The 17,033-nt window shown below is 36.4% G+C and overlaps 1 protein-coding gene across 46 annotated transcripts in view; it reads right to left on the bottom strand.

The window, feature by feature from the left end:
* Nucleotides 1-17,033, bottom strand: part of LOC145680198 (uncharacterized) — a 490,330-nt gene that overhangs the window by 398,539 nt on the left and 74,758 nt on the right. Inside the window, exons 4-5 of one of the 46 annotated variants that reach the window (XM_081750468.1) lie at nt 15,981-16,308; nt 13,110-13,230 (exon numbers count right to left, since the gene is read on the bottom strand). The exons of 42 other annotated variants lie outside the window; for them this stretch is intronic. In XM_081750468.1, the coding sequence (XP_081606594.1) occupies nt 15,984-16,308 (325 nt within the window). In that variant the 3' untranslated portion in view covers nt 13,110-13,230; nt 15,981-15,983. Of the gene's footprint in view, nt 1-841; nt 10,645-12,655; nt 13,231-15,980; nt 16,309-17,033 lie in introns of those variants that run through there. 3 more of the 46 variants (XM_081750483.1, XM_081750512.1, XM_081750469.1) reach the window with 3 other exon arrangements.

Raw genomic sequence — 17,033 nt, 5'->3', positions numbered from 1 at the left:
GTGCAGTGCTAAATGTTTACTATGTTTATTAGCTTAAATAACTATGAAGTAAAGGCGCGATTGTGATTATAACTGAGGCAGAATAAGAACTTCAGTAACCTTCCCATGCTTCCTTTACCTAGCTGCATCATTGGAACGGTACATTCCTGTTGACTCATCTATAATGTCTGATGCTACAATTGTATACAATAAACTCTTCTTCCTGCTATCATACACTTCATGTCAATTTCTTGACACTACGCCATGACAATTAGGGGTTTTAAGCAACAATACACATCGAAGAACAAAATATTCGCCTGCGAAAAACAAATTTATTGCACTAGTCAACAAGAAAAGATTTACAGAAAAAGAAATTGAAGCATATTTTTAGAATTTCAGGAACAACACTATAAAGGAATCAAGGGAGTTCAATCAATCTGTACCATTTTAAGATATGTTTCTACTCTTACATACATCTTCGTATTTACTCAAGTTTCAATCCCCTGTAATAAGTAAAATAAATACTTTACAACGCTCTTCAGTTTGCTTTTTTACAGATATGCTATTAATAAAAGTTGTTTCTGTAAAAGGTTTCTATAATTATCTACAGATAATGTTAAACTTTTGGTTGAATCTAGGGTATGAATAAAAGAGTGATCAGTTATCACATATTTTATACCAACACCACTATCTCTTCAGAAAAACTTGGATATTTATCCACAATGCAATCAAAGTTAAAGTCAACAGAACCAATTGAAAGATTTAGTATTAATATTGTAGAGTGTTCCTGATTCAGTGAACAGCACCTTCATTTGGTACATCTTTCTTTCCACGTTTACACTTACCCAGTATTAGTCTTGTATTTTTAGTTTTTTTTTTTTTTTCAGCTGTCTCAGTCAATGTTTTGTCCACTTCTAACAACTGTAAGTTTTGCATACAGTCTATCTAAAATCAAATGTAAGATTTCATTACTTATTATTCGAAGTTCAGTTATTTAAAAAAAAAAAAAAAAAAAAAAAAACTACATACAACGCTTTCTGGCATAATATGCAACTACTAGTCAACTTACAAGGTCCTCACCTACTTTTTTAAAAGAAAAAAGCTATCTTTTCATTCCGAAGAACATTTTTTTTCTACCAACAAGTGCGACCAAAGACATCAAAATTGTCTTTAAATGACAAATCTCTTCAAAGCATACTAAATTGTATTCATGATTCAGAGCAAAAGTCATAAATTCGTTACGCGTCTATTTTGCACTTATCCTAAACTGGATCAATTTAATTAGTTATTTTATGGATGCTCTATTGTATTATGACTAGAGACCGGATCTTTAGGCACTAAAAACCTGGAAAATAGGCAGGCAAATAGGCACTTAAATTTTAAAAAATAGGCAGTAAAATAGGCACTAAAATGTAACTCGAAATAATAAAGATAAATAATACCATTAAAAAATAGATTCAAGTCATAGATAATGTTCAAAGAATATAGAAATATACTTGTTTGTTGAAGAATATCTTCTTTTACTGTATATACAGAAACGAGGCATGTTATGCATTCCACATACTGCATGAACCTGAAAGATGTGCACATACTTCGGGAGGTGATTCGTGACATGAAAAGAAGACAAAAAGTGCTGTTGCATGTTATCGAGTTCTGCGTCGTGTTCAAGTGACAGGGATGCCAACTTGGAATCGAAAATCGAATCTTGACAATTGGAACGGGACATAAAGGTGCGCACATACTTCAGGAGATGATTCGTGACATTCAAGAGGACTTTTGTCTTCTTTCCATGTCACGAATCACCTCCCGAAGTATGTGCACATCTTTGAAGTTCATCTTGTATAGCTATATATTGCAACGTACCACATGCTTATGTTTACAAACACATAATATACGTAAAAATGTGTGCATTATGTTACATAAATTATATATTTTCCTAATGAAGGCTTATTTTGAAGAAAATGCATAGAATAGGCAATATTAGGCACTAAAGCAATTATTTAGGCAGTAAAGGTCGAAATAGGCAAAATAGGCAAAATAAAATTGCCTTAAATCGAAACTATAACCCCCCATATAAACTTTAAAACGTTATTTTTGATCATATCTTTAATATTAAAGAATAGGCATTTTGCCTAACATCCGGTCTCTAATTATGACCAATGATTTTGTCTTTCCCATTTTTCAGTCCACTTAAATAAACTTATGTCACTTTTAGGTCCCTTTCTTAAGGGTCTTCAATACACCGAAATTAAACTACCGCTATTTTTTTGAGTTTTTCTATAATATCTTCAAAACAAATAAAAGTACTCGAAAAGCAGAAACGTAGTGAATAGTGTTGCCACGAGACGAGACGAGACGAGACTTCAGGCTGTCTCGTCTCGTCTCGTGCAAAGCATGTCTCGTCTCGAAAAAATGTGCTCGTCCCGTCTCGTGTCTCGTCTCGAGAGGTTCTGTCCCGTCTCGTCTCGTCTCGTTTGTCTCGTTTTGTCTCGTCTTGTCTCGTAAAAAATATAGCAGCATACCATGGGAACGAAAGTTAAATGTAGCAGGCTGCACCATGCTAATCAAGATACAACTAAGTTACAAGAATTTACCAGAACACAAAGACAAGAAATGTCACGGTAGCTACACCGTGAAGCCTTCACCTCTGGTGTATGTGGTAGTCGGTTCGATCTCGGTTAGTGCCATGTGAGCTTTGTGGTGGACAAACATCGAATGTGTGTGGGGGCCGCGGTAGCTCAGTGGTAGAGCGTTCATCTCTGGTGCTTGGGGTCTCGGGATCGATCCCAGCCCCTGCCAAGGGAACTTTGTGGTGGACAAACACCGTGTGCGTGGGTTTTCTCGGGGTTCTCCCGTTTCATCTCACTTTCTTCATTCCACCATTTCATTCATTACTTATCATCACCGTCTCCTTTAGCCTAACCGGCATAACCGTGGGACCTAAAACTCAAATATTTCATTTCATTTTTCGAATGTGTGTGTTTTCTCGAAGTTGTCTAGTATCCTACCACTTTCTTCATTCCACTAATTTTCCCATAATCATCCATTCGGGGTGGGCCAAAGTTGCCTAAAGGTCTTAAAAATAAATTCAAATAAGCTCACAAGGCAAGGACAAATAGTTTACAAGATAATATATCTCTGCTGTTGTTGTCTGAGGCTTCTCGACCCTGGCTTTTTTTTTTTTTAACATTCTGAAACATTGAAATTTGTTTCACCAGTTTCAATACACGAATATACAGTAAATTGCTCATAGGTACGTCGAAGATGAAGACACTAATGTCAAATAATGTTTACACGACAAGCAAAGTTCGATGTAAAGGTGTCACCATCCGCGACACTATCGTATACTATCAGCCCACTTGCTTTATAGTGTCTGTATATATATATATATATATATATATATATATATATATATATATAGAGAGAGAGAGAGAGAGAGATGGAAAGATATATAGATAAATAGAGAGATAGATATGTGTGTACACTTTGATTTCATATATTCCAGCCTTTAGGTTTCCATACCAATCCAAAAACTACTTTCCATTTTAGCATGTTTAGATTTGTTGCAATTATTTTTTTTTTTAAAAAAAAAGCTCGGAACCAAATAATTTTATTGAGTAATGGAAAGTATTTGATTGAAATTTTATATGTTACTGCACAATAAGCTCTACTTAGTGCCATAGTAATGGGAGCTGAACGACACATCGGACCAAAGAATGCTTGGGGCCAGTCTTCACCTCCATGGTACAAATCTGTTCCCATAACCGCGGGGTGTGTGCCACTATATGGTGGTTGCCCCGTTTGTGTAACAAACTCATGACAGTGCACCCAGATTTGCTAGTGGTCTAAAAAAATTTGATTTTTGGGTGGCCATTTTAGATTAAAGTTTCTTATATTGTCGTGATCTTCACGACACCAAGATCTTCATACCAAGCTGAGCGGTCTGCGGCGATAGACCATCGGCTTGAAGGCCCCGGGTTGAGTCCCGGAAGGGTCATGTGTCTGGATTTTAACAGCATTTGTTTTTTCGTATTGTGTCAGGGGGCGAAATCGTACGAGATAAAAGGATTTCAGTCTGAAAAAAATGGAGAGAATATCCTCCCCAAGATACTTTCATGGGAGTAAGGAATTAGTAAAAATATAGGATATACATTTTATAGCAGGTTTAAAATTATAGTTTGGGTATCCTATTTCTTTTCTGTTAATTATGTTCTTCAATGTTCGAATTTTGATCATTCTCATGATATTTTCTGCTTTCAATGGAGTTCCATGAATATTATACCAAATGTTCTTTACACTCTGTAAGAAACAATTTCTGAAGATAATTTAGGTCCTAATGAATATTATTCACTAGGAAAGGGAAGTATTCTCCTCCTCTCAACATGGAAGCAGAGCAAGGTCCGTCGACCCTACTGTTCCGCGCTTTTACAGGTCCCTTCATAACTCGCTGTTTCTGCGTAGCCACTTTCTCCAGCTGTAGTGTGACGACACCCTGGTGAAGCGGGGACAAATATCGTGTGGTAAGCCTATGTTCCACCTTAGCGATTTGCAAAGGAAAACAAATTTTTAAATGTAATAAAAGTAAAGACTACATACAGATACAATATGTACTCACTATAGCATCCTGGGGAGTTCCTGTGTTTTTCTACTCAAAAACCGAATTCTGAAGTATGTCTTAGCCTTGTCGAATAGTTTCAAGATCGAAGTGTCTTTCTTAGGACATAAAACGGTCAGCCAATCACATTCTTTTTCTTTTCTTTGGTTCACAGTTTTTTGTGAAATATTCGAAATATAACTTCATACTATTTTATTGTTTCCATCCACCTGGAAGAAGGTGAAACGAGACCACCACATAGCCTCATGTTGCCACCATTGAACTTCGAAAGAATCGCAACTATCTTGAATCCTGAGACTTCAACTTTCGATATGATTTCGAAGAGTAATTTTTACTTTTCATAGTCTTATCGAAATCATAATACACTGGCTGTTTCCACACATCTATTAAGCCTCGAATCATTGTCACCTGTACATTTCTGTGTGGTCCTAAAAATAAATATACGTTTTGGTCATAGCATACACGCCTATTAACATTCAATTCATCAAATATAAGCACTGAAAATTTTTCCACACTCTTTAAGTAGTCAAAATTTTGCTAAGTCAAAATTTTCAAAACTGGGGTAGGAATACCAGGAAAAAACGGTAATTTTTGCATACAACGTCGAAATGTTGACACATTGGGTACGGGGATTCGAACTTGTAACCGCAGATGATTGTATAATTTATCAATGAGGCGTGTTGTGTTAATGCACGAATGATATCTTAATCAATCCATCTTAGTTTTTTCTTGCCATTCATTAGCATATTTACTTGGCCCTGTATAAAACTTTTTCGTAATATATCCACCACCGGTTATTAACCACTTTATTGAAACGATCACAATATTATATTTTAGAACTGGCCTTTGAAATTAATTCTTTATTATATTTGCTTTCCAGTTCTTTTAACTTCGTTTGTAAACCTATTATTTTGGCTTTGTATATACTGTTAGACTTCAGTTTTTCGTTCTCTTTACGCAAAAAGGAGAGCTCTTCTTTTGGTTTATGCCCCTCACTCTCCACAAAACAAACGAAAAATAACATAAACAAAGAGTTATTTTTTATTTCAGTCACAATAGTTATTTCATCTGGCTGCACCCCAATGTCTGATTTGTTTTTTCTTTAAACACCTAACTTCCGTACATTTAATTCTTTCATTATTTACATCAACACGGTTCCGTATAGTAAAGGTAAGTTTAGTGAAGGCACGTCTTGTTTAAACTTTTTCTTGGGTAGAATATTTAGAAGCTCACATTTTAAATTATGTCCATCAGCTTCGGGAATAAAATGATCGGAATAGACGCTGGCGTTTTCAACTTTAAAGATGTCTTTCCGACAGCATTTCTTTTGCCAAACTTTCCGCAAATACGGAGGGAACCGAGGGAAATACATGATAAATAACTTTGGAACCCGTAGTATTTCTACTATAATTGCGACAAGTACTTAGTGTAGAATTCGACATGCTTATAGGCTAACACGAGCACTACAGTAATTAATGTTTTCTTAATACAGGAAAGCAAGAATCACTTATTTTCCTGCAAAAATCAAAGAAACAAACAAGGGTGAATGACAAGGACCTTGGGCGAGAGCTGTTTCTGCTCCCGCCGTGACGTCACAATTTTACTGCATCTTCGGTTTTCAAAGAAGGGTAGTTATGACGCGACCTTAAAAGAGGAAAGGAACAGTAGGGTCGACGAACCTTGGAAGCAGAGGGCAATTTCGCACACTGGTCAGATCAAACATTTCCGCGTAACAAAACGAAGGTCCCCCTGTAAAACCTCTTCATTTAAAGTGTTATTGTTAGTATCATAAATTTGCTGAAAGCAAACAATTTGAAGGGTTCGTCGATAATATCTGCTTTTTTTGTCCTGCGCCCGCCTTCCAAACGAAGAAGTGAATTTTACAACATGACTGCTGTATAATAAGCGAGCGATTGGTAAAATGGTAAAAGTGTATTTTTATGTGTATGTGTGTGTGTGAGAGAGAGAGAGAACGAGAGAGAAGACAAAATTTTAGTTGCAAGACAACATACTTCAATTGCCGTTTTCGGTTAATTTCGGTTCATATAGCAAAAAGAATACCGCCACCAGAGAATCCGCCATCTCAACCAGAACTTTCAACTACAGCCTGTAATGAGTGTAGACCTTATCCAGTTTTCAAATTGAATAGATGGTGGTGGTAGTTCGGTTTCTTGACCTTGTAAAAATCTTCCCTGTCTTTGATTTTGTTTGTCATCATTCCAGCCAGAAATGAAAAAAAAAAAGAGAATTCCTCAGTTTACAGCAAGGGGAATTGGGGACAAGACATTAAGGATGATATTCCTGGAAGCTCATGTATCACGATTGTTTCATTCAATAGACAGAGGACACTTTTCTATGAAGGCTTTTCAACATGTTCTCTCACAAAGGGGATTTTCCTTTTGCAATCTATATGACCACTGGCAATTTCAATCTTGGCCATTCCCGCCAGCTTTTTCATTTTCGAGACACGAGACGAGACGAGACATTTCACGAGACGTCCCGTCTCGTCTCGTGTCTCGTCTCGTTTTCGAGACGGGACAAGTAGTCTGTCTCGTCTCGTGTCTCGTCTAAAAGGGTTCTGTCTCGTCTCGTGTCTCGTCTCGTTTACGAGACGAGACGAGACGGGACACGAAAAATGTCTCGTCTCGTGGCAACACTAGTAGTGAACTAGACAATATGACTTTGCATGTGATACTTTTACCACAATTCACCTATCTGCTTTTGATATGCCGCTATTTACAGAACCCGCAAAAAATGCTAAATCTATCTACAGTTGCAAATAGAAAGCAGATAGATGAGTTGTGATAACGGTATCACATGCAAAATCGTATTGTCTAGTTTACTACGTTTGTGCTTTTCGAATACTTTTATTTGCTTTGAAGATATCTATATATATAAAAGAGAACGTACAAATCCTTTGTCCGCTCATCACGCTAATACGGCTGAACCAATTTCTTTCATTTTTGGGGGGTTATTAGGATTTGGACCCTAGATGGTTTTTATCATATCACTTTAATTTTTAATTACCAGTGTCTTGAGATAATTGACCATTCAAGTGTCATCCTTTGTTATTAGTTCATCATAGGTAAAAATAAACGTATTTATAAGCAACCCGCATGACCGTGTCACTCGGCGGGTTAACATAAATGACAGGCGCTATAATTTTAACATTTACTGCAATTTGAAAGCGAAAAAGTAAAAATTATCTAAGTAACAAAGTTTATTGCGTTCCGGGGTGACCGCAGCGAAGCGGGGTGAACGCTGCTATCACTCGGCGGGTTAACATAAATGACAGGCGCTATAATGTTAACATTTAATGCAATTTGAAAGCGAAAAAGTAAAAATTATCTAAGTAACAAAGTTTATTGCGTTCCGGGGTGACCGCACCTTTGTTATTAGTTCATCATAGGTAAAAATAAACGTATTTATATGCAACCCGCATGACCGTGTCACTCGGCGGGTTAACATAAATGACAGGCGCTATAATTTTAACATTTACTGCAATTTGAAAGCGAAAAAGTAAAAATTATCTAAGTAACAAAGTTTATTGCGTTCCGGGGTGACCGCAGCGAAGCGGGGTGAACGCTGCTATCACTCGGCGGGTTAACATAAATGACAGGCGCTATAATGTTAACATTTAATGCAATTTGAAAGCGAAAAAGTAAAAATTATCTAAGTAACAAAGTTTATTGCGTTCCGGGGTGACCGCAGCGAAGCGGGGTGAACGCTGCTAGTTACAGAAAAACTTTGAAATTAGCGGTAGTTTAATTTCGCTGTAGTGAAGACCCTTAAAATGCTTCTTAAAAAGTTGGTTGATTCACTCGACGCAAAAAGAAAAAAAAAGCCATCTAAGAGAGTGATTTAAGAACTTAAAAAGAAAAGTGTATTGTGGATAAAAGTTCATGTGTGTGATTAGTGATATATCAGTATGACTATTAAGTTTACGAGGTAAAGGCCTTCCTTATTGGGTAGCTCTATGGACCGACCATATTGAAAGTTAAAAGGAAAAAAAAAAGTTTCTGATTTTAATGTATCTGCTATTGCCTGAATTTATTATCCTCAAAACCCTTATTACGACATAATTTTATTATTTCTAGTCTTTAGTACGTACAACTTTGAAAAATATCACAGCACAGGCTGTACTACACACACATTTTTTAACTATTTAAACAGAGAAACGGAGAACCGGGTTGGATTTCCGTCTGAAGCTCATGTGGTTCGGACCCCATGTTACGCTGTAGGTTCACGTTTCATATAGTCTCTTGTTGCTGAAAGGGACGTTAAAATAATCCAACCAAACACAAATTCTTTTTTCTTGATAAGTTACGGGAAAGTACAAGGGAACAACTTGAGTCACCACATTAAAGTATTTAAGTTTTGCAGGCATTGACAATGCCAAGTGATGGTGAACACACCACATATTATACGTTACATAATATATATTTTTTGTATTCTCTGTATCCTGCATCTTGCTTCACTTGTCTCCTAGGGCAGAAAAATTGGGAAATGACTAGATGAAATTTGCATTTTTCTTAAAATAAGCCCGGTTGGCTTTATCTTGCAGACTTTGGTAGCCATAATGTTAAGAAAAATATTTTCTCAGTTAAAAATCAACTCTCGATCCAAGTATATAACTATGGACCGCTCACACACCCGCTATTACGCCTGGAGTTAAAAATGGGAATGAATCATACATTATTCATTTTATTCGTAGGCCGCAATTTGGCCATCACGGACAGTGACAAACAAGCGATAGTTCAAGAATACCATTCACAATTTTAACACTCGTATATTTTCCACATTTGCGTAACAGAGTTTCATTCTTTGCACAAGCATAAAGTGTTCTATGCATGCCATGTCGAATTTCTTATTTTCTGTTGACTTTTTTTTTTAAGAAATAAATTACGTTACATAACAATAAAAACGTAAGTAAGAGCAAACACTTCCAGCAGATTAAGTTTCCTTGTTCCCTTTCCCTTACATAATACAGGGTCCGGCAAAAGACCTCCCGTATTTGAAGAAGGCACTGTGAGAGTTGGGTGGGAATAAGGCGGCGGAGAGGTATCAAATGATAGCGGTATACGTAGCATTTTCAGTAGTCTCAAGGGCGTGGCGCAGTGAGCATCGTACGCTTGTTGCGGAGGAGTATATTCGTAATTGTGGTTTTGTGATTACTACTCAGCGAGCCTTTCGCATTCGGTTCGGACTTTACAGACATTATTCTGTTTCGAATAGAAAAACTATTAAAGTTTGGGTATCAGACTTTAGACCAACAGGTTCTGCACTGAGAAAAAAAAATCATCTGGCCGACCTTGGATCGTAACAACGCCAGAAAATGTGACGTGTATGAGAGCGTTCATCCAGCAATCTCGGAAGCGTTGAGCACTTAAACAGGCCTGCGAGGCGATTTTTTTTTCTCAATGCAGAACCTGTTGGTCTAGTCTGATACTCAAACTTCAATAGTTTTTCTATCCGGAACAGAATGATATCGGCTAAGTCCGAACAGAATGCGAAAGACCCGCTGGGTAATAATCACAGAACCACCATTACAAATGTATTCCTCCATAACAAACGCACGATGCTAACCGCGCCATGCCATTGCGACTGCTGAAAATGGCATCATACCGTTATCGATCGGCACCCCCTCCGCTGCCGTATCCCCACAACTCACACAGCGCCCTCTCGAAATACGGACCCTGTATTTAGCTATCAAATATACCAATGATTATTGCACAACTTCAATTGAAAGAACAAGACGAGACAAAACTCATGGTTGAAATCCTCCTATGACGTGATACATCCGATTATGCTTCTCTGCTTCTAATTTTGTCTTAAACCATCTATTACACATATTACAAAAGAATGATCTCTTGGAGTGCATTCTCTCATGTTTTAACAAGTTACTCTTATCACTAAATCTCTTTGCGCAGATACGGCATTCATAGGGCTTCTCTCCGGTGTGGATCCGAAAGTGCCTCTTGAGATCGCTGACTTTGTAAAAGCTTTTGCCGCACCATGTACACTGATGTCTCTTGTCAGAAAACATACGGCTGAAATATAAAACAATGGCAATGGCTTTTACATTCTATTTTCTTCCACAATATACTACAAGCTAAATTAAAACTAAACTTCCAAGTGCTTCAATTCACGAGAGATTACAGGCAATCCCGACTAAGCGTACTGATTTCCTAAGCAGGAATTCGATATATCTTAATCCAATTAACTCCGCAACCGCCTTATGATGCTGAGTAAACAACTAATTTTCTGTCTTGAGAACCGAACTTGGAACCACGCGTCATGAGCTACACAGAGCATACAATGTAAACTTTTTTCGGAAAGAATTTCACTGACTACGGCCCCACTTAGAATGACCTATTTCGCCTACCTTTACATCCATCACATTTTTTCTTAAGCAATCAAATCTATCTATGCAATTAATTTATGCTAATAATGACACTGCTAGAAATAATTTAGGAAGTCCTTTGTGAAGACAGAGTTAGCGCTACAACTACTTCTATTTGAAACGGAAGGAAAACAGGACAGACCACATGTAACATTACAGTGGTTTCGGAGGTCACTTTTCAGCATAAGGACGGATTTATGACAGATGCACTTACATTTTAATCTGGGATCTAAAACTATATGATCGGAGACGGGTTACTAGAATTTCAATTACTAAACTTCTCAAGAACTGGATTTTGCAAATTCTGATGTGACTAACTGTACCTCTAAATTTGTATTTATGATGGAGGCTGAGCAAATATTTATTTTCACTCTAAGGCAAGGAAAGGGGTTTTAGCAAACTAAAGATCATAAAAAAATACCCCAGAAACTTAACAGGACAACAACGACTCACGAACCTTAGTATCATATTCATAGAGCATAACTTAGCTTCAAAGTTATTTTTTGAGAACACTGTAAAAAAATTTGCAGCCAAAAGAGCCCGCAAAGTTAAATTTTAGTTCCAGCAATTTAGTGTTTTCATTTAACTTACATCGATTTAAGAGATTTGTAAAATGTCCGAGTATAATACTCGAGACAACAGCTTGACTGTTTGTCATAATTAAATATTCTAAAGCAACAAACTGTTGATTCATTCTACACATATGCACATCCCGATATAATTCCAAAAACATTGAGATATGCAGTTATTATAAGACTATAAGATTATGTCAACCATGCTACTCTCAGATTATTTGGCAATCAAATACTAATTAGTTTGGTGTTTTAACTTGTACTAAAAAATTATGTACTGAAAATTTAAAATCAAGTTTTACCACTTAAAGGAAAAATGGAACAGAAGAATTACGGTGTGATGTCAATATACGGTGTAGTCGGGGAGCGTTTTGGTTTGGTTCGTCAAAAGGGGGAGAGGGCGGTAAGGCGAGTTCTTAACACGGACGACAACTAGCCTAGCTGTGTTGCTGGGAGGCGCCATCAGAAAAATCGGATCAGATGCACAGCGATCACTTGTAGTAGTACGGTAGAAAAGAGCTTCAAATTTATCGGACTGCTGATAGTTTTGAACTTCTTATTCCAGTAGAGATACACACTATCATCTGTTTATCAAATTATGGCATGATCATGGTTAAGTTGTAACATTATGACTAGCATCAGGTAACTGGTTTCAAAGATTCTCATCAGCTGCTTTTCCTATTTTTGAAAAATTTCTCTCAAGGTATTACAAAAATCAAGGAAAAATATAATTCTGCATAATTTTCTGGTAACTACACAATGACGATCGGGAAGAAACGCGAAACGTCACTTTTTCTTCATTCTGAAAAAACTGAATTTTCAACTTTGACACCAGTCTTCTGCAGATAGCAGCAGGAAAGAAAAAAAAAACTATTGAGTGTAAATAACGTAAGCACTACTTGTCTATAATATTAGGATATGAATTTCTACCCCTCAATGCCTACACACTGATATCCATAACTCAATTTCGAGCATGAAGTGACATTTCACCTTTCTTCCCGTACTCATCAAATAGTAGTAACGTAGTCAACTCTTTTCCTGTAGTCTTTGTTCTTACTGAGACAATCAACTAACCATATAACGCCATGATTGATTTCAATATTTATTCTTTGTCAACGTCGAACACTTCAGTAAGCCAAGAAACTAAGCAGGAGATTCTATACACTAAACAAACTTAATTCTTGCAACATCGTGAAATAAAAAACCGTAAAACGAAAATAAGGTACACACTGATAAGTATACTTCAAATAAAATCCTTGATTAGTACTAAACACACGCGAAATACAATGACTCCCATCTTAAGACAACTTCGCAGTTTGAGTATCACACATACGATTTAGTTTTGCAAAGCAGCACACACATGTTGATTGAAGTCATCCTGAGAGACATAATTTTTGCAACAAATTCCACAGTAAAATGGCCTTTCCGCATGAAGTTTCAAATGCTTCATCATATTCCCTTTGATACTAAAGGTTCTCGAACACACTTGGCACTTGTACGGTTTCTCTCCTGTATGCTTACGAAGATGTCTTGTGAGGTCATGTGCTTTACGGAAACCTTTGGGACACCATGGACAAACGAAGCGTTTATATTGATTTGAACCCACCACTGCTTGGTGCATGGAGCCATCAAATACAACTACGTTTGAGAACATTGGTGAGCTGAAAAGTAAAATTAGCAGAAGTTTTACATTTTCTCCAGTCGTTTTGTTTACGTTACATACAATGTTTGTTCTTCTATTCTACTCAAAACTATACAAGGCATTCAAATAATTTTCTGAAATGCTCAAGTAAAAGTTATATATAATAATTATGTACGAATGTTTCCTCGTCTCTTATAATACATTGCCAGATTCTTTGTATCTAAATGCCAATAAACAGTAATGACTTAGAAGTCGTGAGTTAAACAGAAGTTCGTCAGGGGGATTTGTATGTAAATATATGCTTAATACATGTTTGGTAAATGCTGCATCTTGCTCAAGGGAAAGGGGTTAAAACCTTGAAACCAACCCTTACGTACGTCACGACTATATAGAACTAACTACTTTAGTTGTATAACAAGCATTATAATCAAATTATGTAAGCACACGTTACATCAGTGGCGTCTTTATAATGTAGTGATAATCACACGCCTTTCCAACAAAGAGGAAGAAAACTAATTTTAAAATATATAGAAATTTATTCCTATATACGAATGTAGAAGGACCAGACACAAATTTTAGTTATTTTAATACTGAGTCTCCACCCTCATTTATGTCCATGAGATGTTTGGCTACATAACTTTAAGTCACGATACTTGAAGTTACCTTCTGTTTATAAGTTCTGGTTTAGTTCTATCTAACGTCAGGCTCAGATACCGATCATCAAAGAAGTAAAAGAAACGACTTCCTTTGATATTGTGGATAATTATTTAGACAAATCACAATTTACTACTGTAGTTTCAACTTGTAGAATTCTGCCAAAACTAAAGTAAGTGGTAAATTTCCACTTTAATAAGAAATTACTACTTTCAACTTTGAACGAAACGATGTACGTAATTTATTGCAACAGACTTACTTTATACATAAATACAAAGTGCCAGATCATTACCTCCCGATTCCCTCGTGTTGTTAGGGATTTTTTTTTGACTTATTCCTCTAGAAGACTTTCAGAAACCCCATATCATAACGAATTATAGCATATTACATTACATATACAGGGTGTCTCAAAAGTTCCCAGACAGGATAATACTGTTGTTATAAAAGTTACAACAAAATGTAAGAAGGGAAACCGTCTCCAAATATGATGTTTCCAATCTAAAGTGAAAGAATATTTTAAATTGGATGAGCCGTTTGGGCTGCACACTCTTTATGTGCCCAATGTTAAATGAAAATGCAACGTTGCCATTTACCTGGACTCACAACAGTCGTGAATGAAGTTACTGTCTTTTACCCTAACATGTCGATGGCCAAGCCCACATTTCAAACATGTCCCCATTCACTATACTCTTACAAACTTTATGATCCAGGAAAATTACATTTTTATTTAACATTGGGCGAATAAAAAGTGTATAGCCCAAACGGCTCGTCCAATTTAAAAGAAAAATTCGTTCACTTTAGATTAAAAACATTATATTTGGAGACAGTTTCCCCTCTTAACATTTTGTCGTAACTCTGATAACAGAATTACCCTATGTCAGGAGACTTTTGAAACACCTCGTATATTCAAAGTAATTTAAATTATTTGTGTTACTCCCTACTATATAAATGCCCGACGGAAATAAAAATACATCTTTAAAAAAGTAAAACAAAACTGTTCTCTTTACCTTCCACTATACATGTTTCGGCAAATAGTTATTGCCGTCCTCAGTGTACGTCCTCTCAGAAAACTACTACTGCTTCACGAACGACATTACCGCTAGTTACCTTTTGCTGTAGCCATAACTTATGCACTTCCAGTTGTTGCCTTTCAACTAAAATCTCCTTGTATCTTTGTAATATCTTTGTATCCTTGTATCTTTAATTTCTTTGTACTAAACGGTATTTTGTAAGCATGGACATTTGTAATTAATGACATATTTCTTTAAATTCTTATGGTTTCGGGATTTGTCGTATCCATGAAATATAGTTAAGTATAGTCGAATATAAATTTGTACACAATTAGTTGGTAATGACATACTAAAAGATGAATAACAGTTCCTAGGGGGGTTTACATCGAATTTTGTCAATAAAATGCTATGTTTATAGCCATTACGATTATGCCCTCCTAAACTTAAACTGCACCGAGAAATGCAAAAACGCCTATAAAATATGATTTTCCAGGGCACTAAGAGTAAAATTTGTCGAAAACGTGCGGTACATGTAACTTCTTTCTAGCGGAATCCCTACTGTAAATCTACACTCTTTCATGCTTGTCATCTACGTAACTTAGTTTGTAAATCAACAGCTGTTATCTGGAAATTACGAAAGAAAGAAAAAAAAAAGTTTTTACTCTGTAAATTTTATGCTATTATTTTCAGCTATATTTTTGTATTTCAACAACTTCGTGAAAGTTAACTTCGTTTTCTGTATATGATGTACACTTTACATTTGCAGTTGCCGCATATAATGTTTACGATCTAGTGGAGTAAGACTGAGCTTCGGAGCGTTACCTTCAACTCTTTTTGACAGTGTTTTAGCTCCATGCGAGATAATGCCTAGAAAAACTAAGCTTTCAGAGATAAACCGCAACCGAGATATAACTTTGAAAACTATGTCCAATAAAGTCAAGGGGACAGCTGAGGTGTTCCGTAGGTAGAGTTCGTCTAGGAAACCCTACGAGACTGACTCTGCATATGGTTACAGTATTAAAATAAAACCACTCATCAGTAGTAAACAATGCGATATAGGAAGACTCCCATTTTAAGATAACTTTGTAGTACCACACACACATACCATTTAGTCTTGCCAAGCTGTACACACATGTTGATTGAAATCATCCTGAGAGACATAATTTTTGCAACAAATTCCACAGTAAAATGGCCTTTCCGCGTGAAATCTCAAGTGTCTCGTCATATTTCCCTTGATACTAAAGGTTCTCGAACATACTTGGCACTTGTACGGTTTCTCTCCTGTATGTTTACGAAGATGTCTTGTAAGGTCATGTGCTTTACGGAAACCTTTGCAACACCATGGACAAACAAAGCGTTTGTATTGATTTGAAGCTACCACTGTTTGGTGCATGGAGCCATCGAATACAGCTACACGTGAGAACATTGGTGAGCTGAAAAGTAAAATTAGCAGACGTTTTAAATTTTTACTAGTCGTTTTTTTATGTTATACACAATGCTTTTTTCTTCTCTACTGCTCAAAACCATACATGACATTCAAATCATCTTCTGAAATGCGCAAGTTGCAGTTAAAAAAAGTATAAGTATATACTAATGTTCCTAATGACACAATGCCAGATTTTCTGCAATTAAATGCAATAAACATTAATGATACACAACTAGTGGCGTAAGCAGAAGTTCGTCACGTGGTCAAAGTCGCAATTTCATATAATTTCAGGTGTTTGTATACATACCTTAATATGGAAATGTTTATTTTTTCATATCTTGCTCGAAAGGGTGCGTTAAAATTCCGATACATCGCCTTGCGTACGCCACTATATTGAATTAACCGGTATAAGCTCCTCTATTTGGACAATTATTATAATCAAATTAAACAAAGTATATGTTATATCAGTGGATGCATTATAATGTAGTCCCAATACAAAATTTTAAAATATGTAGAAATTTCCTGCACATGAATGAGGCACGACCGAAAGCAAATTTTACTTATTTCAACAGCGAGTATGCTAGTCTGATTGATATCCATGAGATGTTCGGCAACATAAGTGATGATGCTTGACGCAAACGCCTGGCCTCACGTACAACGTTATCACTCACACATCACCATTGAAAAAAATTCGTTTGTCACCTGCCTGCGGCGGGAGGGAGTGAAGGAAAT

Source organism: Thermobia domestica, chromosome 3 (assembly GCF_964235325.1).
Source record: "Thermobia domestica chromosome 3, izTheDome1.hap1.1, whole genome shotgun sequence".
In the NCBI taxonomy this organism is placed as follows: Eukaryota; Metazoa; Arthropoda; class Insecta; order Zygentoma; family Lepismatidae; genus Thermobia; species Thermobia domestica.
This window is presented reverse-complemented; position numbering and strand designations above follow the sequence as displayed.